We start from the raw sequence: 23,627 nt of genomic DNA, 5'->3' as shown, positions 1-23,627 counted from the left end.
TTTAGTACTTTTCCTGGAGTACACGGTGTGAGAGTGGTTGTTGTAGTCGGTCCTCCGGTCCAGCAGGGTTCGCTGTTCGTCCGGCTGTTCGCTCAGCTTTTCGCTCGGTGTCGTCGACGCGGAACTCGGTGCGCGTGTTTGTCTTTGTCCGCAGAAAAGCAGCAAAATGTGCGCCGTGCAGCTGCTGCGGGTGTCGGTCCACGAGCGGATCAGCGCCGCCGCCGAAGACTTTCTGCTGCGGCTGGAAGAAGCAGAAGAAGCGGCTGAAATCCCGGCACTGAGAACGCTGCTCACCGAGCGGCTAACGGCGGCTGCGGAGGAGATCGTCGCTCTGTTGGAGGAAACCGTGGCGGAGTACGAAGACCGAGCGGAGCGCTCCGAGCGGGAGATCCGCCGCCAGAAGAGGCTGCTCGATGCCCTGCTCAAGCCCCGAGTCCACCTCCACAGGACAGGTAGGTGGACAGAGACACAGGGACACAGAGACAAGCCCCGAGTCCACCTCCACAGGACAGGTAGGTGGACAGAGACACAGGGACACAGAGACAAGCCCCGAGTCCACCTCCACAGGACAGGTAGGTGGACAGTGACACAGGGACAAGCCCTGAGTCCACCTCCACAGGACAGGTAGGTGGACAGAGACACAGGGACACAGAGACAAGCCCCGAGTCCACCTCCACAGGACAGGTAGGTGGACAGAGACACAGGGACACAGAGACAAGCCCCGAGTCCACCTCCACAGGACAGGTAGGTGGACAGTGACACAGGGACAAGCCCTGAGTCCACCTCCACAGGACAGGTAGGTGGACAGGGACACAGGGACGAGCCCTGAGTCCACCTCCACAGGACAGGTAGGTGGACACATGCAGAGACAGTTTGTCTGAGCGGAGACAGTTTTTGGACAGGAGACATTTTTTCTGAGCGGAGACAGTTCTAGGACAGGAGACGGTCTGTTTGAGCTTGGAGTTCAAAGGGTTAAATCCGTATGAGAGCTGCTCCATAAACGTGCTGTGGCTGCAGGATTCAAAGGGTTAAACAACAAATGTAATGTTTAATCTGAGACGTTATATTTCTATGAGAATAAAAAACATAGAACCAAAATTATTGACATTGAAACGTCAGTTAACCCAGAAAAAAGACCAAAGTGTCTGAAAGTTCAAAGCTGAGTCCAGAAACGTGTGAATGCTTTGTCAAACACCAATCAGTGATCAATAAATCCTTCAGAGCGACTTTAAGCTGAATGCAGAGCGTCACGGACTCCTTCTGTCATTCACGTTTCAACAAGTCGCACTTTTCTGGAACAAAACACTACAGAATAAAGAGTTTCAGTTTTCAACTCTGCAAATGCTGAATGTTCGTTGAAAAGCTGCAGGATGATGTTTTTCTGACGTCTCCCAGTTCCCTCTTCGAAAAGCCTCAGGGATTTTTCCGTAGGATTTTGGATCATTACAAAAAACAAACGTTTAATGTTTTAACTTACAGGTTTTGTTCAGCAGAGTTTTGGGGATTTTTTTAAGAAAAAGAACAAGTAAAATTTTTGTCAGTTATTTTCCATCAGAGTTTCTTTTTTCTTCAAAAAGGTTTTAGTGTTTTTGAACAAAAAATTGATGTTTTTTTTCTTTTAAATTTTTGATTTTTTAAAAATCCCTAAAAATTACTTTTTTTAAAGCCAGCAAGTGTAAGAACAGAAATTATCATTGGATTTTCAAATTTACGACAGTCCATGAACACATCCTGTGATATTAGGATGATTAGCAGTTCTCCCCCCCTGCTGATGACAGCCTGAGACACAAACCCTGCTGTCCCATCCGGAGTCTCACGGTTTGCCAGAACTTCTTTGAGGCCGACCGACAGTCCTTCTCCACAGACTTCTCGAACTCCTCCAGCACAAGTTTTTGCTTTGGCGACCGCCTCAGCTGCAGCCCTTCTGGCCAGCCAGTACCTGTACACTCCTTTAGGAGACCCCTGGGCCAACCAAGCCTGAAAGGCCTCCTTTTTCCACCCTTGCTCTATTTTTGGGTTTACTAGGTCTGTCCAGCACCAGGTGTTGATCAGCTTATAGCTCCACTGCAGACCTGATGATACGACCACAAAGTCGATCATAGATCTCTGGCCTCAGGTGTTCTGGTACCAAGTACACTGATGAACATCCCTGTGCTCGAACATGATATTTGTTGACAGAAGTCCAACAACAGAACACCACTCGGGTTCAGATCAGGCTATTCCTTCCAATCCCCCTCCTTCGCGTTTCTCCATCATTGCTCGCATAAGCATTGAAGTCCCTTTAGAGGAACTTGAGTCCTTGGTCAGTACCCTTTTCAGGACACTACCCAGATGCTCCAAAAAGGCCAGGCACTCCAAACTGCCGTTTGGTGCATAAACACAAACAACAGTCACAAACCTCCCTATAGTGACTCAGCCAGGGGCTTGTGAATATTCCCACACCTGCCTGGCGCCTCTCAGCCTGGACAACTCTGGAAAAGGTTCCAGGTCCGGTGCTCTGTGAAGAGGTGAGTTCAACTATATCTAGTTGGTACTGCTCCTGCTCCGGTTCGGAGAGTCGTTTCACATCTCGAGAGCCAGTCTGTGATGCCAGGGGTCAGCACCCCTGCAATGCACTCGACCCTGCTGCCGCTTCCATCACATGATGGGCCCACAGGGTAGCAGCTCCATGTAAAGTCCAGACTGAGCCCCATGGCCCAAGGTGCAGCTACCAGATGCTCTTTTACTGACAGTGGCCTGGCACTGTACCAAGCAAGAGACTTCATTTCCAACAGGGTTTCTCAATGGTCAAATCTGGCCTCTGATAGGGAGCCCGGTGCCCCCTAATCATTTTCTAATTCCCAATTTTTTAAAAAAAAAAGTGATTGACACTGAGAATTGTTATCAAAATAGAGCTTGTTGATCAAAAGAAGTGCCAGTGGAGGATCCCCCACAACCCCTGACAGAGGTCCCAGCTAAGACTAATGTCCTACATCCTAGAGACATGTATGGAGCTGCTGTCATTGACCCCTGGCCTCTTGTAGTTTTACAAAAGTGGCCCTAGAGCAAAGCAATTTGAGAATCCGGGCCCTACCAGAAGCTTTGTGCCTAGGAAACACGGCTCCCAGGGTCAGGGATGTGTTTTGGGATTTAAGGTAAGGGCTGACTCGCTGGCCTGGTCAGGTTGTTGCTGTGTGCTGTTTCCATGGTGACAGCGTCAGGTGTTTCAGATGAAGTGATGTGGTTTAAATCCTGAGGTGGTTCAAGAGTTCATGTCGGTGTGTGAGAATGTGTTGGTCAGTTGCTTCAAGTCAGTCACATTATCGTTGCTAAAGAGACATAAATCAGTCAGTGGTAAAATGATTTGATCTCCAGCAGCTGGTGGAACAAACTGACCTCCTGACGTCTCTCTGTGTGTCTCTTTGTCTCTGTGTGTCTCCTGCAGATGTCCAGCAGCTGTCAGTGGTCAAAGAAGAGGTTCCTCCCTCCAGTGTGGAGCAGGTGGACCCAGAGCCCCCACACATTAAAGAGGAGCAGGAGGAGCTGTGGAGCAGTCAGGAGGGAGAGCAGCTTCAAGGTCTGGAGGAGGCTGATATCACCAAGTTCCCATTCACTCCTGTCCCTGTGAAGAGTGAAGATGATGAAGAGAAACCTCAGTCCTCACAGCTTCATCAAAGACTAACTGAACAGATGGAAACAGAAGCTGATGGAGAGGACTGTGGAGGACCAGGACCAGACAGGAACTCACATCCACATTTACACCTGGTCAGTGAAGAGTATTCTGCGGACTCCTCTGAGACGGACGACAGTGATTGGTCACAAACCAACGATGCCCAGTCGGGTGTAGGGGCTCAGAAACACAGTGAGGCCCCTGGGGGTGAGACTGGGTCTTCAAAAAAGGAGAGACCGTTTCCTTGCTCCTATTGTGGTAAAAGATTCAGTTTGAAGGGAAATCTGAACAGACACATCAGAGACCACACAGGAGAGAGACCGTTTCCGTGCACGGGTTGTGATAAATCGTTTAAAGACAGCGGATCGTTAACGGCACACATGAGGTGTCACACCGGAGAGCAGCCGTACAGCTGCCTGTTCTGCGGCAAGAACTTCAGCGGGCGAGGGAACATGACCCGACACATGAGGATCCACACAGGAGAGAAACCCTTTACTTGCTCTGTGTGCAACAAAAGTTTCCATGTGAAAGAACACCTCAACAGACACATGAAGTACCACACAGGAGAGAAACCATTCAACTGCTCCGTCTGCGGGAAAGGCTGTGCTCAGAAAACAGACCTGAAGAAACACATGAGAGTCCACACAGGAGAGAAACCCTTCAGCTGTCCGTTCTGCGGAAAGTGCTGCGCCGAGAAAGGAGACCTGACAAAACACATGCGAGTCCACACAGGAGAGAAACCCTTCAGCTGCAACGTCTGCGGGAAAAGTTGTGCCCAGAAGGGGAGCCTGAAGATCCACATGAGAACTCACACAGGAGAGAAACCCTTCAGCTGCTCCGTCTGCGGAAAATGTTTCACTGTGACAGGACATTTAAAGAGACACATGAAGCTGCATGCCGCCGGCGGTCAGCACGCCGCAGACGCTGCAGACACCACAGACTCTTCTTCAGCCAAAGTCCAACAGGAAGTTGAGCCTGTGAGCATGTCGTGACAGCCCGTCAGTCAGGAGTCATGTTCTTCAGGCTCTTAATATGGACTCCGCTGTTATAGAGGAAGTGATGTCACTGCTGATGTAGAGTATGACATGTGGTGTTGCGTGTCGTCTGCTCCAGAGACCGGTCCGACTCTGTAAGATGTTCCTTCTGAGGTGGGAGCACCTTGCTGGCTGCTGATCAGGAATGAGCTCTTTCACCTGATCCGAGTCTTTCCTGCATTCAAATGAAACTCTTCAGTTTGTGTTTACGATTCGGGAACTCTTGAACTCTCAAGTTTCTACCTGCGTGCAGATTTGGGTCGTTTCCCGGTTCTGTTGGTCTGCTCGAGTGTGCAGACTTACGCTGGTTCTGTTGGTCTGGTGTCAGAACCATGAAGACATAATACAGACACAATAATAATAATAATGTTGATGATAATAATAATAAAATGTTTATTTATTGTCTTCAGTGGATTTGTGTTGTTTATAATGTAAAAAGAGAAACAGGAAGAGAAGAGGAAGAAACACAATGAAGTTTTGACATTATGTGTTGAGTTCAAAACAAACACAAAAAAATCTGATCAGCTGATGAAACATCACGTAAACATCTTTTCACCCTGAATTCAGTGTGTCAGGTGTTTTTCTTTCAGCTTCAGGTGTCAGCGGCTCCTCTTCAGGGAAACACTTTTATTTATTTATTTGTTTATTTGTTTATTCAGTGGGGTGAGACGGGGCCAGATGCCCCCTTAAGAACAAAATCAGTTTACTGAAACATTTTTTAAAAATTTGGATCTAATTTTAGCACACATAACCCAAAACACTGCAGGGAGAAATGAACTGCTGGATGAAAAATGAAACTTTGTCCTCCTTTTCCCCAATATTATTAATATCTTCCCCCAAAAGCCCCCGAGCTCAACACCAGCTCTGTAACCAATTAAAAGAATTAAAATCCCGAGCTGCAGCGTTCAGGGCTCATCCGGAGGCCTTGTGTCCTTCCGGCTCAAAGTTTGGATTTCAGGATGTTTTTTCCACAAAGCTGCTGAAGCTGTCAGCTAACTCAAGCTAGCTAATGCTAGCTTTGCTAGCTAGTTAATAATGTCAAGAAGCTGTTGACACTACAAAACTGAACGGCTACATTAAGATGTGACCTCCATGAAGTCAGGTTTAATAACTATACACCAGGTTAACTAACTCAGTGATAATCTAACTCAGTAACACCCTGGGGAATCCAACTTTTTTGGGTTAGGGTTTTTTGTGCTTTAAAAATAAGTGAATGACTTTCCCCACAAATCCGTCACCACGTATCAACAATATCAAAGCAGGGCCGTCTCTAGAATTTGAAGACGTTGGGGGCTTAGCCTTGGCCTCTGTGGGGGAAAATGGTAAAAATATTCATCTTTTAAAATTTTTGGTGAGTTTGTCTTTTGTTTTTTGGGGGGGGGTTAAGAAAACATGCCTACCAAACCTCAGAGAAACCTCAGTCCTCACAGCTTCATCAAAGACAAACTGAACAGATGGAAACAGAAGCTGATGGAGAGGACTGTGGAGGACCAGAACCAGACAGGGACTCACATCCACACTTAAAGACTCCTCTGGACCTGTGACTGAGGACAGGACTGTAGAGTTCTCTATGGCTGAGGTTGAAGTCAGCTGTAATGACGGAGCCAGAGAACTGGACTCTCAGTCCAACGAGGACCTTTCTTTCAGAAGTCATTCTCCAGAGAAACCATTCAGCAGCTCCGAGTGTGGGAAGAAGTATTCAAAAAGGGGCTATCTGGTCCAGCACATGGGCATCCACCACGGGGACAGAGGACGGAGCTGCAGCGTCTGTCACCAGAGGCTAGTGTGGCAGAAGGGTGAGGAGCATTATCAGTGTGTTTCAGCAGCGAGACGTCAACCCGAGTGTGATAAAAGACTCTGCTGCACTCAGCCGCTGAGAAGAGACTTGGGGACTCGAGCAGAGGAGAGTCTGTTCAGCTGCTCAGTTTGTGGCAGGAAGTTCACGCAGAGAGGATATTTGATCCAGCACATGACGCAGTGCACAGGGACAGTCCGCTACCGCTGCTGCGTCTGTCAGAAAACGTTTGCTTGGCGTCACCAACTCAAGAGTCACACGTGCTATGATGATTCACTGCAGAGTCAGAGCGAGTCTCCAGCCGCCAATGGAGGGTCAGACTCTGGCGACTCCTCTGACTCTTCTGACTTTTCTGACACTAAGGCCGAACCGTCGTGTGACAGGAAGTCGTTCGTCTGCTCTGAGTGTGGGAAAGCTTTCTGCGCTAAGGAAAACCTACAGACACACATGAAGACTCACACAGGAGAGAAACCTTTCGGCTGCTCGTTCTGCCAGAAAGGCTTCACACCAAAAGAGTCCTCAGTGTCCTGAGGATCTCACAGAGACCATGAACGAGAGTTTAGATGAAGACCTGGCAGAGAGACCGTTCAGCTGCTCTCAGTGCACCAAGAGATTTCGCCGCAAGGGGAATCTGCAGGAACACTCAAGAATTCACACAGGAGAAAAACCGTGCGGTTGTTCAGTGTGTATGAAATACTTCTCTTGGAGCGGGTCGCTACAGGAACACCTGAGAATCCACACAGGAGAGAACCCCTTTAGCTGCTCAGTAGTGGGAACCGTGTCACTGAGAGTGGACATCTGAAGGTGCACATGAGGACGCACACAGGAGAGAAAGTTTCACCAGGAGACAAAGCTACAGAGAGCCCAGCGGAGACGGGAGGTAGAGCCAGACGAGTCAGATGAGTCTCAAGACTCTAAGACTGGGCTTTATTTTGAAAGGTGCAGGAAGCTCTGCTCTTTGCCACGGAGTGATGTCACAATGTGTCGCTCTTTTTTTTTCTGAGTGGTTCTCAGAGATTATGGGATGTCACTCCTCAACTGAGACACCAGAGAAGAGGAGCTGAGCTGATGATGTCACAGTTTGAGGATATTTGTGTAAAAGAATAAAATGATGTTATCAACACGTTATCAACACGTTATCAACACGTTATCAACGTGTTACCATCATGTGTTTAATTTTTTCCTGAGTCTGGGCTCTACCTTGTTCTACGGTGTACAGTCTATGGAGAACCTTCCTCCAGATTATCCCATGAGAGACTGTTCTCTGTACAGAGAAGGTTATTTAACCCCTAAGTGTGAGTGAGTGATATTTAATCGACTCTGAAGGGATAAAGTTGTCAGTTTGTCTCAGCGCTGTTGGACTTCAGTTTTCTGCTGCAGCCTGATGAACACGTCAGTCTGTTTAGTTCTGTCTGGTTCCGTTTGGTTCTGGTTCTACAATTTTTATTTTGAGTTGAGTTTTAATCACTTTATAATTTTAGTTCAGTTTAATCTACTTTTTTTTAGATACGTTTCTTTTACTTTTAGTTGCATTTTTAATCTTTTTTTTTTTCCTGGCCCAGGTCTGGTCCAGGACCTGTTTACACTTGTATATATGTATAGTCTCTTAGTTTTTAGTTTTTTAAGCGTATTCCTTTTATATTCTATTAATATTGTTTGCTCTTTATTCTCTTTGTTCATAATGTATGGCGCTGCTACACCCCAATTTCTCAGTTTTGAGATCAATGAAGTATATCTATCTATCTAAACTCCAGACCAGGTGGTGGCGCTGATGACGTCATGACGCTGCTTAGTAAAAACAGAAAACAGGAAGAAGAAGGCTGAACCGGAAGTGGTTCTGTTGGCGGTGAAATGTAAGATGGCGGCTCCGCGGCTGAGCAGCTGAAGCTTTTTGTTTATTTGTTTGTTTGTTTGTCTGTTTGTGTGAATAAAAAAGATGTGCGCAGCAGCTTCCGGTCTGCTGAGAGCGTTGGTGAAGCAGCGACTAACTGCGGCTGCTGAAGAGATATTTGGGCTGTTTGAAAGAACGATAGCAGAGTACGAGGAGGAACTTTCTCGATCAAAAGAGGAGAACGAGCGACAACGGAAACTACTGGACGCTGTTTTCAACCCTCAGCTCCGGTTACACAGAGCAGGTCTGTTTACCTGAGGGACTGTTCTCTATTTATCACAGCGGGGCTGTTTACCTGAGGGACTGTTCTCTATTTATCACAGCGGGGCTGTGTACCTGAGGGACTGTTCTCTATTTATCACTGCGGGGCTGTTGAACTGAGGGACTGTTCTCTATTTATCACAGCGAGGCTGTTAAACTGAGGGACTGTTCTCTATTTATCACAGCGGGGCTGTTTACCTGAGGGACTGTTCTCTATTTATCACAGCGGGGCTGTTTACCTGAGGGACTGTTCTCTATTTATCACAGCGAGGCTGTTAAACTGAGGGACTGTTCTCTATTTATCACAGCGGGGCTGTGTACCTGAGGGACTGTTCTCTCTTGAAAGTGAAAAGAATAAAATGTGTTTTGCTGGTTTAAAGCAGTCAGACTGATATTCAGGGAAATCATTATAAATACTGATATAAATAATAAGTAAATATTCTAACAAATAGGAATAATTTAATTAATATGAATAATAAATAAATAAAAATTATAATAATAAATATGTATATTTTTATCAATCAAATGTTTTTGTAAATATTGATAAATATATAATGATAAATTCTTGTCTAAATATTAATAATAAATAAATATAATTTTCTATAATAATAATTATTGAACTTCTCAGCTCGGAGCCGTCAGACTGCTGTAATAAAACTTAATTCTGTTGATCTAAACTTGTTCAGATTTCTGTGACATGATGTGGTTGATAATTATCTCTGTCCTGCACCCCTTAATGAATACCTGAAAAATAACTGATTTACAGATATAGTTTATTATAAATTAATGAAATCTACAATGTCACTTTTGTAACACAATGAATGCTGGGTAATAAATAAACTCAGGTAGACTGCTTGAGGCCTCCTGAGGATGAGTTGTGGATTTGGAATCACAACGCGAGGACTTCCTGTGAATGTGCCCATCAGGTCTGCGAGTCGAATCTTTCAGAGCTCATAGTTCCCCATCATCCCTCCAGAGCACCTCGCTCTGACAACGGTTACTGTGGTTCCTAAAGTCTTCAAAAGTAGAACAGGAGCTAGAACCTTTAGCTACCAGGATCCTCTTCTGTGGAACCATCTTCCAGTTTCAGTCCTGGAGGCAGACACCGTCTCCACATTTAACAGCCCTAACTATGAGCTTCATCAAAGAGAGTCTGAGCCAGCCCTAACTATAAAATAAGTTAAGTTAAGATTAGCCTTTCTTGTCTCCCTTAGGAGAAATTTGTCTTGGACAACCGAGAGACCCAGGCCACATAGCCATACAAATATACAGTCAATCTACAATTAATACACAGTAACTTCCTTAGATCCACATTAGGACAAGAGAAAACAGGCAACACAATCTAGAACACATACAATCAGACTACAATTAACACACAGTGTACCCACCAGTCCATACACCATAAGAGTATTACACAATGCCCTAAACTTAAAAGCCTGAGCCAGCCCTAACTATAAGCTTTATCAAAGAGGAGAGTCTTCAGCCTTCAAATGTGGAGAAAGTTTCTGTCTCCAGGACTGAAACTGGAAGATGGTTCCACAGAAGAGGATCCTGGTAGTTGAACGTTCTGGCTCCTGTTCTACTTTTGGAGACTTTAAACTTCAGAGTTCTGGAGGGACAATAGGGAACTCTGAGTTCTCGAAGATATGATAGAGCTAGACCAGGTCTGTATCAGCCTTACTAGGGGCTGGTTCTAGGCTTCTCTAACATTTCTGTGTATGCTTTCTTTTTCCTGCAGACGTCAAGCAGCTGTTGGTGGTTAAAGAAGAGGTTCCCCCCTCCAGTGTGGACCAGGAGGATCCAGAGCCCCCACACATTAAAGAGGAGCAGGAGGAGCTGTGGAGCAGTCAGGAGGGAGAGCAGCTTCAAGGTCTGGAGGAGGCTGATATCACCAAGTTCCCATTCACTCCTGTCCCTGTGAAGAGTGAAGATGATGAAGAGAAACCTCAGTCCTCACAGCTTCATCAAAGACTAACTGAACAGATGGAAACAGAAGCTGATGGAGAGGACTGTGGAGGACCAGAACCAGACAGGGACTCACACCCAGATACACATTTACAGACCGGAGACTCCTCTGAGTTTAAGGTTGACTTCAGCGATGATGATTGGACGGAGAGCAGAGGGCGTCCGTCAGGTTTCTGTCCTGAAGTCTCTGTCAGTCAGAAACCGTTCAGCTGCTCCGTATGTGGGAAAAGATTCATGCAAAAAGGGTATCTGAAGACACACATGAGAACTCACACAGGAGAGAAGCCCTTCAGCTGCTCCATTTGTATGAAATCCTTCTCGCAGAGTGGAAGTTTACAGAGACACCTGAGAACCCACACAGGAGAGAAACCATACAGCTGCTCATTTTGTGGGAAAGCTTTTAGTGAAACTGGAAATCTGAAGGTTCACATTAAAACCCACACAGGAGAGAAACCTTACAGTTGCTCAGTGTGCGGGAAAGCTTTCATTGAAATGATTCATCTTAAGGTTCACATGAGGAATCATACAGGAGAGAGACCGTTCAGCTGCTCAGTGTGTGGGAAAAGATTTCTCTGCAACGAAAGCTTAGTTCGTCACATGAAAACTCACACAGGAGAGAAATCCTTTAGCTGCAGCTGATGGAGAGAATTGCGGAGGACCAGAATCAGTCAGTAGATCAGATTCAGATCATTTACAGCCTGATACTGATGATGAGTCGTCCTCATTGTCTGTTTTTCTAGGCTGGCAGCGATGTTGACTGATTGTCTTCAGTAAACAGTGAGTCTTAAAAGACAGCAACTATCAAACCGATTCAGTGTACACACAGGAGAGAAACTCTTCACTTGTGTTTCACAGGATGATCCACACAGGAGAGAAGCTTTGATTGTGTATCATGTGATGATCCACACAGGAGAGAAACTGTACAGTGTTTGTGGCCAAAGATTCACCTCAGCCTCAGGAGTCTTTCATAAACCAACTTTGAAATAAAGCTTCTGTTTGAGTCCAATTTTTGTTGGAGATGAAACTGAATCAAAATATTTAATCGCCTTGTCATTCGGCAGTTTCTCTCCAGTTTAACCCCTTAAAAACAGATCTCCTGCCGTGCTGCAGGAGATAATTATGTGCATTTTCCTGATTTTACTGATCTGAAGTAAGAACCATAACAGCTGGAACATTCATTGTTTAGCAGCAGAACATACAGGCTTCTGTCTTCACCACCATCACGAGGGATGGGTCCCGAGAGCCGGTATCACCTGGTACTGCTACGTGACTGGGTTGGTTCGCAAGTACTGATAAGCTCTGTGACAAGTGAAATATGTGTGTGTGTGTGTGTGTGTGTGTGTGTGTGTGTACACACATGGATGTGAATACGCAGCAGTGAGGTCAGGTCAGTCCCTGGTTTGCGGTGCAGAGGTCTGAGGTAGCTGTCGGCTGTTTCTGCGTGGTGACGTCGGCGGAGCGAGTGATGAATCCATCATGACACTTTTTCACTCTGCTCATTTAGAAGATCTCAAAAACTAAATAACAGAGTTCAGAAACCGTCTATAGAAGGATATCATGTTCAGTGCTGATGAACCCAATCTGCAGATCCAAAAAATAAACTGAAAAATAAATCCAGATCAGTTCAGGAGCGCTCGGCTCTCAGAGTGTTTTCTGCTTCACCTCCAGACTCCGGCTGAAGAGCTGAAAATATTCGACATGATTGCTGACACTGAAACGGATACAGAGCTTTTTTTCGGGGCTCACAATCAGCAGTAGGGGCGGCGTTTCAGGGCGCCGTGCTGCGAGCGTTTTCTACACGGTACTTCTTTAAACGTGTTTCAGTCCATGAAAAGCTTTTTCACATTAAATTAAATATATTGAAAATAAAACCTTTTCAGTCATATCCATCTCTGAATCTTTCTGCCTGGACGTTTTTCCGTTTGTGTTTCATTTTGTGGAATTTGGAAACCCAGCAACAGTTTGAGACTGACAGTTCGAGTCTGTGATAAATGCTCAGATGTTGCTGAAAACAATCGACCCCAAATCTTTCAAGAAACCACAAATCCTCAGTCTTGTTCTTAAAAACTATTTAACGCATCTCTTTCTTCCCCTCATAAATAATGAACAGTCCCTCAGCTCGCTCTGCAGGATGTTTTATTCAAACAGACGAACATCATCCACTGCTTAGAGACCACATCAGACCTTCAGGACCAGGAGGACCAGATGGACAGCGTCCCTCCACACCAACATCCTCCTGCTGCAGCAGCCGAGACGCTGGCCAGTCCAGTCGGTGCTCAGCCCGTCCCCAATGAGGACAAACCCCCTGGTTGCCTCAGTCCAGCTTCCAGCAGATGGGAGACTTGTGGACTTGATCCAAGTCCGAGTCCTGGATCATTGAGACAGAGCGTCTGGTCTCTGGTCTGGAGCTCCTGTGCTGCCGAGGACCGTAGTTTGACCCGCTGACCTCTGGATCCAGCACCGCAGAGAGCTGGCTCAGCTCTGCCGCCAGATCCCATCCATCAGGACCGTCCAATTGCCACATCATGTCCATCAGGACTGTCCAAGGAAGAAAGAAAATAAAAAGGTAAAAAACATTTTTTCGTTCTTTGTTCTGTGTTGTTTTTTCCCTCTGTAGGGTGTTTTTTTTTAACCCTTTGTCCTGTCCTCAGCCCTCCTGTCCCCAGCCCTCCTGTCCTCAGCTCTCCTGTCCACATCGCCTCCTGTCCCCAGCCCTCCTGTCCTCAGCTCTCCTGTCCACATCGCCTCCTGTCCCCAGCCCTCCTGTCCTGATCTCTCCTGTCCACATCTCCTCCTGTCCTCAGCCCTCCTGTCCCCAGCCCTCCTGTCCTCATCTCTCCTGTCCACATCACCTCCTGTCCTCAGCCCTCCTGTCCCCAGCCCTCCTGTCCTCAGCCCTCCTGTCCTCAGCTCTCCTGTCCTCAGCTCTCCTGTCCTCAGCTCTCCTGTCCACATCACCTCCTGTCCTCAGCCCTCCTGTCCCCCTGATCATGTGGCTGACTCTGGTTCTGATTGGTTCAGCCGGTCAGAGATCGAGGATCTGCGTGGATGTCTCCAGTGAAGTCTGTGCTGAGTCTCTGTGGAGGATCAAAGCTCTGCTGAATCCTCGTTACCTCTGTACGAGTCACTGACTCATCTCCACGAGAGATTCATTCATGTACGCTCAACCTTCGAGGAAACGTGTCCTAACCCTCTGTTGGGTCTATTTTAACCCTTTGTTGGGTGTGTTTTAACCCTCTGTTGGGTGTGTTTTAACCCTCTGTTGGGTCTATTTTAACCCTCTGTTGGGTCTATTTTAACCCTCTGTTGGGTCTATTTTAACCCTCTGTTGGGTGTGTTTTAACCCTCTGTTGGGTGTGTTTTAACCCTCTGTTGGGTCTATTTTAACCCTCTGTTGGGTGTGTTTTAACCCTCTGTTGGGTCTATTTTAACCCTCTGTTGGGTGTGTTTTAACCCTCTGTTGGGTCTATTTTAACCCTCTGTTGGGTCTATTTTAACCCTCTGTTGGGTGTGTTTTAATCCTCTGTTGGGTGTGTTTTAACCCTCTGTTGGGTCTATTTTAACCCTCTGTTGGGTGTGTTTTAACCCTCTGTTGGGTGTATTTTAACCCTTTGTTGGGTGTGTTTTAACCCTCTGTTGGGTCTATTTTAACCCTCTGTTGGGTGTGTTTTAACCCTCTGTTGGGTCTATTTTAACCCTCTGTTGGGTGTTTTTTAACCCTTTGTTGGTTGTGTTTTAACCCTCTGTTGGGTGTATTTTAACCCTTTGTTGGGTGTGTTTTAATCCTCTGTTGGGTCTATTTTAACCCTCTGTTGGGTGTATTTTAACCCTCTGTTGGGTGTGTTTTAACCCTCTGTTGGGTCTATTTTAACCCTCTGTTGGGTGTGTTTTAACCCTCTGTTGGGTGTGTTTTAATCCTCTGTTGGGTCTATTTTAACCCTCTGTTGGGTCTATTTTAACCTTCTGTTGGGTGTGTTTTAACCCTCTGTTGGGTCTATTTTAACCCTCTGTTGGGTCTATTTTAACCCTCTGTTGGGTGTGTTTTAACCCTCTGTTGGGTCTATTTTAACCCTCTGTTGGGTGTGTTTTAACCCTCTGTTGGGTGTTTTTAACCCTTTGTTGGGTGTGTTTTAATCCTCTGTTGGGTCTATTTTAACCCTCTGTTGGGTGTATTTTAACCCTTTGTTGGTTGTGTTTTAACCCTCTGTTGGGTGTTTTTTATCCCTTTGTTGGTTGTGTTTTAATCCTCTGTTGGGTCTATTTTAACCCTTTGTTGGGTGTATTTTAACCCTTTGTTGGGTGTGTTTTAACCCTCTGTTGGGTCTATTTTAACCCTCTGTTGGGTGTATTTTAACCCTTTGTTGGGTGTGTTTTAATCCTCTGTTGGGTCTATTTTAACCCTCTGTTGGGTGTATTTTAACCCTTTGTTGGGTGTGTTTTAATCCTCTGTTGGGTCTATTTTAACCCTCTGTTGGGTGTTTTTAACCCTTTGTTGGTTGTGTTTTAACCCTCTGTTGGGTGTATTTTAACCCTTTGTTGGGTGTGTTTTAATCCTCTGTTGGGTCTATTTTAACCCTCTGTTGGGTCTATTTTAACCCTCTGTTGGGTCTATTTTAACCCATTGTTGGGTGTGTTTTAACCCTCTGTTGGGTCTATTTTAACCCTTTGTTGGGTGTATTTTAACCCTTTGTTGGGTGTGTTTTAACCCTCTGTTGGGTCTATTTTAACCCTCTGTTGGGTCTATTTTAACCCTCTGTTGGGTGTGTTTTAACCCTCTGTTGGGTCTATTTTAACCCTCTGTTGGGTCTATTTTAACCCTCTGTTGGGTGTATTTTAACCCTTTGTTGGGTGTGTTTTAACCCTCTGTTGGGTCTATTTTAACCCTCTGTTGGGTGTTTTTTAACCCTTTGTTGGTTGTGTTTTAACCCTCTGTTGGGTCTATTTTAACCCTCTGTTGGGTGTTTTTTAACCCTTTGTTGGTTGTGTTTTAACCCTCTGTTGGGTGTTTTTTAACCCTTTGTTGGTTGTGTTTTAACCCTCTGTTGGGTCTATTTTAACCCTCTGTTGGGTCTATTTTAACCCTCTGTTGGGTGTATTTTAACCCTTTGTTGGGTGTGTTTTAATCCTCTGTTGGGTATATTTTAAACCTCTGTTGGGTCTATTTTAACCCTCTGTTGGGTCTATTTTAACCCTCTGTTGGGTCTATTTTAACCCTCTGTTGGGTGTATTTTAACCCTTTGTTGGGTGTGTTTTAACCCTCTGTTGGGTCTATTTTAACCCTCTGTTGGGTGTATTTTAACCCTTTGTTGGGTGTGTTTTAACCCTCTGTTGGGTCTATTTTAACCCTCTGTTGGCAGCGCACAGCCAGCAGAGGGAAACTCGTCATCACTGAATGACATGACATAAAAGCATGACCTTCCCACAGAGACTCTTTCTGAGAGACCGTCCAGATTAAATTACTGAGCATCAGATTAAAAAATCTAAATTTGGACATAATCCGGATTACAGCTGGTTGCGTCACTGTGCGACCAGACATTCATGTTACGTTCCATCGTGACATCATCAAGACGCGACGGGCAGGGAGCTGCGTAGTTGGTAGTTTGGTCGGGTTGTTGTGATTTCAGTTTAGTTTGGGAGCAAAAACAGGTTTTAATTCATCAGCTGTAGACCAGCGGAGACCGGAAGAGTCCAGGACCGGGATCAGGCTCCAAAGGACCCGGATCAGACCGCGGTCCGGTCCCGTGGCGCACTTTGTTTGTCTCACGGCTAACTGTTAGCATCGTTAGCTCCGTCAGCGGAGTGCGTTTGATTTCTGATGGAGTATCCCGGAGGAGGGGGGGCGGTGCTGGGCGGCGGGAACGTCCCGGCCTTCCTTACCAAGCTGTGGACCCTGGTGGAGGACCCGGACACCGACCCGCTCATCTGCTGGAGCCCGGTACTTCGTTAGCTTAGCCTAGCCTAGCTTAGCACGGAGCTAACGGCTACTAGTTAGCAAACAGAGTCCTACAGAGGACAGCTAATTCTGAATGAACCGGTCAGAACCGAAATCTACAGCCTAAAAGCAGTTAGAAACTAGTCCAATCCCATATAAGCGGACTAAAACCAGTTAGAAACCAGTTCCATGAAATAAACAGACTAATATGAACCAGTATTGTGTACTCTGATACTTACCGGTGTGTCCTCTGTCCTGTGCATTCTGTGTGTGTGTGTGTGTGTGTGTGTGTGTGTGTGTGTGTGTCAGAGCGGAACCAGCTTCCATGTTTTTGATCAGGGTCGGTTCTCTAAAGAAGTTCTACCAAAGTTCTTCAAACACAACAACATGGCGAGCTTCATCAGACAGCTCAACATGTGTGAGTACACGTTCCTGTTCTCACACGTTCCTGTTCTCACACGTTCCTGTTCTCACACGTTCCTGTTCTCACATGTTCCTGTTCTCACACGTTCCTGCATCCATCAGTGTTCCTCAAATGTTTATATTTTATATGTTACTGTCTATATTTATATAAAAATGTTAAATTTATTAATGAATATATTTTTGCGTTTATAATTCTAAATATTGATAAAGATATTTGTTTTTATTGATGTTTATACTGGTGAATACTGTATATTTGTATTTATTGTCGTATATATATGTGTTTTTGTCGATGTTTATATTTCTGTGTTCTCTCAGACGGGTTCCGTAAGGTGGTGCACATCGAGCAGGGAGGTTTAGTGAAACCAGAGAAAGACGACACAGAGTTCCAACATCCGTTCTTCATCAGAGGACAAGAACACCTGCTGGAGAACATCAAACGCAAAGTAACCAACGTACGTACCTGAGACTCACCTGCACACACACCTGCACACACATCTGTGACACACACCTGCACACACACCTGCACACACACCTGTGACACACACCTGCACACACACCTGTGACACACACCTGTGACACACACCTGCACACACACCTGTGACACACACCTGTGACACACACCTGCACACACACCTGTGATACAACTGTACACACCTGTGACACATGGGACCCACTTGCACACAGGTGTAAACCTTGAGACCTGCAGGTGTGTGGGCCTGTTGTGGTCTCCATGGTAACGATGTGTTGTCCGTGCTGTGATTGGTCCAGGTGTCGTCAGTGCGTCAGGAGGAAGTAAAAATGTCTGCAGACGACGTCAACAAGATCCTGAATGACGTCCAGCTGATGAAGGGCAAACAAGAGACCATTGACTCCAGGATCAACACCATGAAACAGTGAGGAACCCACAACCCTGATCCCAGACCCTCTGACCCACAACCCTGATCCCAGACCCCTGACCCCACAACCCTGATCCCAGACCCTCTGACCCACAACCCTGATCCCAGACCCCTGACCCCACAACCCTGATCCCAGACCCTCTGACCCACAACCCTGATCCCAGACCCTCTGACCCACAACCCTGATCCCAGACCCCTGACCCCACAACCCTGATCCCAGACCCCTGATCCCAGACCCTCTGACCCACAACCCTGATCCCAGACCCCGGACCCCACAACCCTGATCCCAGACCCCTGACCCCACAACCCTGATCCCAGACCCTCTGACCCACAACCCTGATCCCAGACCCCTGACCCCACAACCCTGATCCCAGACCCCTGACCCCACAACCCTGATCCCAGACCCTCTGACCCACAACCCTGATCCCAGACCCCGGACCCCACAACCCTGATCCCAGACCCTCTGACCCACAACCCTGATCCCAGACCCCTGACCCACAACCCTGATCCCAGAACCGGCAGCAGTCCAGCTGGGAGCAGGGCCCCTGTGAACCCTGTAACAAACCTGTGTGTGTGTTTCAGTGAGAACGAGGCTCTGTGGAGAGAGGTGGCCATCCTGAGACAGAAGCACGCTCAGCAGCAGAAAGTCGTCAACAAGGTAATCAATACAGCAATACTATCATAACTACTACTAATAATACAATAATAACAACAATGAAAATAAAATAATTTCCATTATAATAATAGTGATATTATTATTATTAATAATAATAATAATATAAAAATGATGATTAATAACAACAACAAACATGAAAATAAAATATAATAATAGTGATATTATTAATAATAAAATAATAATGATAAGAAAAAAATAAGAATAATATCTATGGTAATAGTAGTGATAATAAGGTGTCTGTGTGTGTGTCTGCAGCTGATCCAGTTCCTGGTGTCTCTGGTTCAGTCCAACAGGATCCTGGGAGTCAAGAGGAAGCTGTGAGTTCAGTTTACAGTCTGTTCTCCACACACAGCTGTGTTATTGTTTATTAATATGTCATGTCTGAAAGGACATCCAGCAGGAGAACCACAGGAACCCTTTACCCACAGCAGCATATTCTAATAAATCATTATAAACATTTATTTAACGAAAATAACAAACAAATCTGTCTGACAGGAGACGTCTTGTAAAAATACAAAATACTACACAACAATAAAACACACGGACGAAAAAAACAGAAAAAAACATTTCAACATGAATCCTCTCTGACTGACTGTCATTTTAATCAGAAATCAGCTGTTAGACTGAAATCAGCTGTTAGACTGAAATCAGCTGTTAAATCAGCTGTTAGACTGAATTTAGCTGTTAGAATCAGCTGTTAGACTGAAATCAGCTGTTAGAATCAGCTGTTAGACTGAAATCAGCTGTTAGACTGAAATCAGCTGTTAAATCAGCTGTTAGACTGAAATCAGCTGTTAGACTGAAATCAGCTGTTAAATCAGCTGTTAGACTGAATTTAGCTGTTAGAATCAGCTGTTAGACTGAAATCAGCTGTTAGAATCAGCTGTTAGACTGAAATCAGCTGTTAGACTGAAATCAGCTGTTAAATCAGCTGTTAGACTGAAATCAGCTGTTAGACAAAATAAAACTCAGTGGAAGAATTTAAAGACAATTTCAGTCCCGGAGATTGGTTATTATGATGTAATAACAGTTGATACTCATTTATCGTGTGTCTGTCTCTTTGTCTCTTTGTCTATCTCTCTGTTTCTGTCTGTCTCTGTGTCTGTTTCTCTGTCCCTGTCCCTGTCACTGTCTGTCTCCCTTTCTCTGTCTGTCTCTGTGTCCGCGTCTTTGTGTCTGTCTCTCTGTCTCTGTCTGTCTCTGTGTCCGTGTCTCTGTGTCTGTCTCTCTGTCTCTGTCTGTCTCTGTGTCTGTCTCTCTGTGTCTGTCTCTCTGTCTGTGTCTGTCTCTGTGTCTGTCTCTCTGTCTCTATCTGTCTCTGTGTCCATGTCTCTGTGTCTGTCTCTCTGTCTCTGTCTGTCTCTGTGTCTGTCTCTCTGCAGCCCTCTGATGCTCAATGACTCAAGCTCCGCCCACTCCATGCCTAAGTACGCGCGGCCGTTCTCACTGGAGCACATGCAGGTAACCTGACTCACCTGAGACCAACTCACCTGACAGAGACCAGTCTTTGGTCCTGAGGAGTATCTGGATGTCCCCTGTCCTCCAGGGTTTCTGATCTAACCCCCGACGTGTTTAATGTCAGTCTCAGTGCAGTCTGTGTCTGTGTGTGTGTGTGTGTGTGTGTGTGTGTGTGTGTGTGTGTGTGTGTGTATATCTGTGTGTGTGTGTGTATGTGTATCAGTGTGTTTGTGTGTGTGTGTGTGTGTGTGTACAGACCGATGGTGTGTGTATTAGTATTAGTGTGTGTGTGTGCGTGTGTGTATCAGTCTGTGTGTGTGTGTGTGTGTGTGTGTGTGTGTGTGTGTGTGTCTGTGTGTGTACAGACTGATGGTGTGTGTATGTGTGTGTGTCTTCAGGCTGCAGCCAGTCTGTTCTCAGCTGACCCCCCGGTGACCTCTGGACCAACCATCTCTGACATCACAGATGTGACATCATCTGACAACGTGATCAGTGATTGGACGGACGCAGGGTGAGAACCAATCAATTATTTTCTCTGATATTCAATATCACACAGACAGATTTACCCACGGAGCGACCCACGGAGCGACCCACGGAGCGACCCACGGAGCGACCCACGTCTCATGTCATTTCTCGAGTCATTTAGTTTTGATGCTCACAAATGTATCCTCTGATCTACAGACATCTATTTTCCAGTGTTACCAGTGTTACCAGTGTATGTCAATGGTTAAAAGTGACATGAAATCACATGACGACGTGACGGTGTAGTTGCCGTTGTTCCTGGGCGCCGCTCTGTAGTTCATTAAACCTCTAACAGCCATTCAACTTCCAGTCTCACTTGCAGAGAGAGCCAATCAGTGAGCGTCAAAGAGGAACCGTCCAGTCCTGATCTAGAGGTGTGTCCTGTTCTGGAGGGCGGACCTACATCTGTGGACACGCCCCTCTCCCCCACTACCTTCATCAACTCCATCCTTCAGGACAACGACACGCAGACCACCCCCAGCACCTCTGCTGCAGGTAGACACACCTACAACAGTAGATGCACATCCACCACCAGTCCAGCAGGATGGATGAATGGATGGATGGATGGATGGATGGATGAATGGATGGATGAATGGATGAATGGATGGATGGATGGATGGATGGATGAATGGATGGATGGATGGATGGATGGATGGATGGATGGATGAATGGATGGATGAATGGATGAATGGATGAATGGATGGATGAATGGATGGATGAATGGATGAATGGATGGATGAATGGATGAATGGATGGATTGATACTTCTGTCAGTAGATGAACCTCTTGATTGCAGTTGAGTCTTTGTCTCTTCACCTCTTTGTGTCTTTGCAGTCAGTCCCATCATTTTGATGAGTCCCGCTTCCACCGGGTCACTTCCTGCAGCTCCAGCCAGCCAATCACCTGCCTCCATTCCCACCTCAAACTCCAGCCCAACCAAACCTCCACAACAGTGTCAGACTGTGGCCTGTATCGACAGGTGAGTCACCTGTAACAGCTGTTTGACCTCAGTGTGTCTGCTCCTCTTACCTGCTTGTCTTACCTGTTTTACCCGCTCCTCTTACCTGCTCCTCTTACCTGCTCCTCTTACCTGCTCCTCTTACCTGCTCCTCTAAAAATCTAACTTAGAACAACATTAAACAACTGGGCTGAAGTACACCATCCATGATTATATTGTCCTCTTATGCAGCAGTCCTTCGCTCCTCTGCAGCTGTCTGAGGGTCCCTTAGTGAGGAAGGAGTGTCGATGCTTAGATATGCCCCAGTAATGAAACGGTACTCCCTCTGAGTCCTAAACGATGGATCCCCGATGAGAAGGGGGTTTCCAAGAATCAAAGGCAGGGCTTTGGTACGAGCTGTGGCCACGTTGAACCGTTGGTTGGACAGAAAGCAGAGTGAACTGTGCAAATAATCACACTCTACTGATTCATCAGGACACACCGTCGACTCCTGCACAGAGCCCGCTTTGATGTCAGACGGGCCGAACTTGCCCAGCAGTACTTGAGTCCTCTGTTACCTGGTCTTGTTACCTGCTTATGTTACCTGCTCTTATCTGCTTCTGTTACCTGCCCATCTTACCTGCTCGTCTTACCTGCTTGTCTTACCTGCTTGTCTTACCTGCCCATCTTACCTGCTCGTCTTACCTGCTCGTCTTACCTGCCCGTCTTACCTGCTCGTCTTACCTGCTCGTCTTACCTGCTCGTCTTACCTGCTCGTCTTACCTGCTCGTCTTACCTGCCCTTCCTGCTGACACACTTCCTGACGACAATAAAAACCTAAATGTGGATCCACAGGTTGTCTCACAGTGTCCATACCCCTCCAGGGTTCATCTTACCCAGAATGCAAGTCACCCTGTAAGATAGATGTGTAAATGTGTCGTCCTCCAAATGTGAATTTGTAAAACATTTTTTTGACATGGTGTCTTCTCAGAGTGCCTTTCTGGACATCAGGTGTGTCATTAAACCCCTGTGCTTTCCTCAGACCCCGCCCCCCTCCCTCTGCAGGTGACCTGTCACCTGATGTTTGGCGCTTCGTATCAACACGAACTGACAAGTGAATCAATCAATCAATCAATCAATCATGATCACCTGAAATATGAGTTTGTTAACAGGAAGTCTGCTGCTTTTCTCTGTTCCCATCTGTCAGTGTGTTCACACTCAAAGCAGCACCACATTCTCATCACCATTAATTATTGTTATTTGGACTAATTATTATTGTTATTATTATTGTTATTGTCAGTATCTTTATTATTCCTCCTGTTGTTATTGTTCTGAGCTCCCCTGATGTTCAGCTGGTCTGTAAAACACCGGGACACCTGTCTGCTCGTCTGCTGCGCACCTGTGAGGTGTTCATAAAGCTCTGCAGAGGGAACCAACGGGCTCAGAGCTGAAGACCACACACAGGAGGTGGACTAGAACCTGGTGGTTTGAGTGTGAACTTAAGGTTTACTGACCAGAAGAGAAACAGAGAAAACTCCAGACTGATGATGTAACTGTGACATCATCTGTGTGTTGCTGTGTTTCAGGTCTGAACTGTCCAATCACGTGGACAGCATCGACAGTAGTCTGGAGAATCTGCAGAGCGTCCTGAACACACAAGCCTTCACCTTCGACACGTCACCCCTCATGGAGGTCAGACTGACTCGAATACACAAACACGCTGCTACTGTCAGGACTCCTTATAAACGTACTGCTTCAGTCAAGACTTGTTAGAAACGTACTGCTGCAGTCGGGACTCGTTAGAAACGTACTGCTGCAGTCGGGACTCGTTAGAAACGTCGGGACACGTTAGAAACGTACTGCTTCAGTCGGGACTCGTTAGAAACGTACTGCCTCAGTCGGGACTCGTTAGAAACGTACTGCTGCAGTCGGGACTCGTTAGAAACGTACTGCCTCAGTCGGGACTCGTTAGAAACGTACTGCTGCAGTCGGGACTCGTTAGAAACGTCGGGACACGTTAGAAACGTACTGCTTCAGTCGGGACTCGTTAGAAATGTACTGCTTCAGTCGGGACTCGTTAGAAACGTACTGCTGCAGTCGGGACTCGTTAGAAACGTCGGGACACGTTAGAAACGTACTGCTTCAGTCGGGACTTGTTAGAAACATACTGCTGCAGTTGGACTCGTTAG

At 46.2% G+C, this 23,627-nt stretch overlaps 4 protein-coding genes across 8 annotated transcripts in view; all 4 read left to right on the top strand.

Moving 5' to 3' along the window:
* Positions 1 to 62: 62 nt before the first annotated feature.
* On the top strand, positions 63 to 5,088 carry LOC148186763 (uncharacterized). Its single transcript, XM_088090680.1, has 2 exons — positions 63 to 452; positions 3,425 to 5,088. Exons 1-2 carry the CDS (start codon positions 167 to 169, stop codon positions 4,639 to 4,641), a joined length of 1,503 nt encoding a protein of 500 aa, XP_087946806.1. The 5' UTR covers positions 63 to 166; the 3' UTR covers positions 4,642 to 5,088.
* A 134-nt stretch (positions 5,089 to 5,222) lies between these two features.
* LOC121938226 (uncharacterized) lies at positions 5,223 to 7,772 on the top strand. Its single transcript, XM_088090700.1, has one exon. It carries the CDS (start codon positions 6,254 to 6,256, stop codon positions 7,007 to 7,009), a length of 756 nt encoding a protein of 251 aa, XP_087946826.1. The 5' UTR covers positions 5,223 to 6,253; the 3' UTR covers positions 7,010 to 7,772.
* A 519-nt stretch (positions 7,773 to 8,291) lies between these two features.
* Positions 8,292 to 12,478, top strand: LOC121938065 (uncharacterized). The gene is made up of 2 exons (XM_088090697.1): positions 8,292 to 8,613; positions 10,369 to 12,478. The coding sequence occupies exons 1-2, from the start codon at positions 8,415 to 8,417 to the stop codon at positions 11,232 to 11,234; spliced, it is 1,065 nt and encodes a 354-aa protein (XP_087946823.1). The 5' UTR covers positions 8,292 to 8,414; the 3' UTR covers positions 11,235 to 12,478.
* Positions 12,479 to 16,147: 3,669 nt separating this feature from the next.
* The window catches only part of hsf1 (heat shock transcription factor 1), a 14,858-nt gene continuing 7,378 nt past the window's right edge, over positions 16,148 to 23,627 (top strand). Inside the window, exons 1-12 of one of the 5 annotated variants that reach the window (XM_088090668.1) lie at positions 16,148 to 16,530; positions 16,837 to 16,945; positions 17,266 to 17,402; positions 17,719 to 17,843; positions 18,429 to 18,504; positions 18,778 to 18,839; positions 19,905 to 19,983; positions 20,379 to 20,491; positions 20,825 to 20,997; positions 21,336 to 21,480; positions 22,481 to 22,552; positions 23,025 to 23,130. In XM_088090668.1, coding sequence (XP_087946794.1) covers positions 16,411 to 16,530; positions 16,837 to 16,945; positions 17,266 to 17,402; positions 17,719 to 17,843; positions 18,429 to 18,504; positions 18,778 to 18,839; positions 19,905 to 19,983; positions 20,379 to 20,491; positions 20,825 to 20,997; positions 21,336 to 21,480; positions 22,481 to 22,552; positions 23,025 to 23,130 — 1,317 coding nt within the window. In that variant the 5' untranslated portion in view covers positions 16,148 to 16,410. Of the gene's footprint in view, positions 16,531 to 16,836; positions 16,946 to 17,265; positions 17,403 to 17,718; positions 17,844 to 18,428; positions 18,505 to 18,777; positions 18,840 to 19,904; positions 19,984 to 20,378; positions 20,492 to 20,812; positions 20,998 to 21,335; positions 21,481 to 22,480; positions 22,553 to 23,024; positions 23,131 to 23,627 lie in introns of all 5 variants that reach the window. The other 4 variants (XM_088090671.1, XM_088090666.1, XM_088090670.1 and 1 more) reach the window with 4 other exon arrangements.

The sequence above is a fragment of the Plectropomus leopardus genome, chromosome 17, assembly GCF_026936395.1.
Source record: "Plectropomus leopardus strain MGB_pleo_1.0 chromosome 17, ASM2693639v1, whole genome shotgun sequence".
Classification (NCBI taxonomy): domain Eukaryota; kingdom Metazoa; phylum Chordata; class Actinopteri; order Perciformes; family Serranidae; genus Plectropomus; species Plectropomus leopardus.
This window is presented reverse-complemented; position numbering and strand designations above follow the sequence as displayed.

Coding starts and splice junctions, on each gene's coding strand:
- LOC148186763 (XM_088090680.1), top strand. CDS start 167: ATGTGCGCCGTGCAGCTGCTGCGGGTGTCGGTCCACGAGCGGATCAGC. Junction 453..3,424: donor AGTCCACCTCCACAGGACAG/GTAGGTGGACAG, acceptor TGTCTCCTGCAG/ATGTCCAGCAGCTGTCAGTG.
- LOC121938065 (XM_088090697.1), top strand. CDS start 8,415: ATGTGCGCAGCAGCTTCCGGTCTGCTGAGAGCGTTGGTGAAGCAGCGA. Junction 8,614..10,368: donor GCTCCGGTTACACAGAGCAG/GTCTGTTTACCT, acceptor TTTTTCCTGCAG/ACGTCAAGCAGCTGTTGGTG.
- LOC121938226 (XM_088090700.1), top strand. CDS start 6,254: ATGGCTGAGGTTGAAGTCAGCTGTAATGACGGAGCCAGAGAACTGGAC.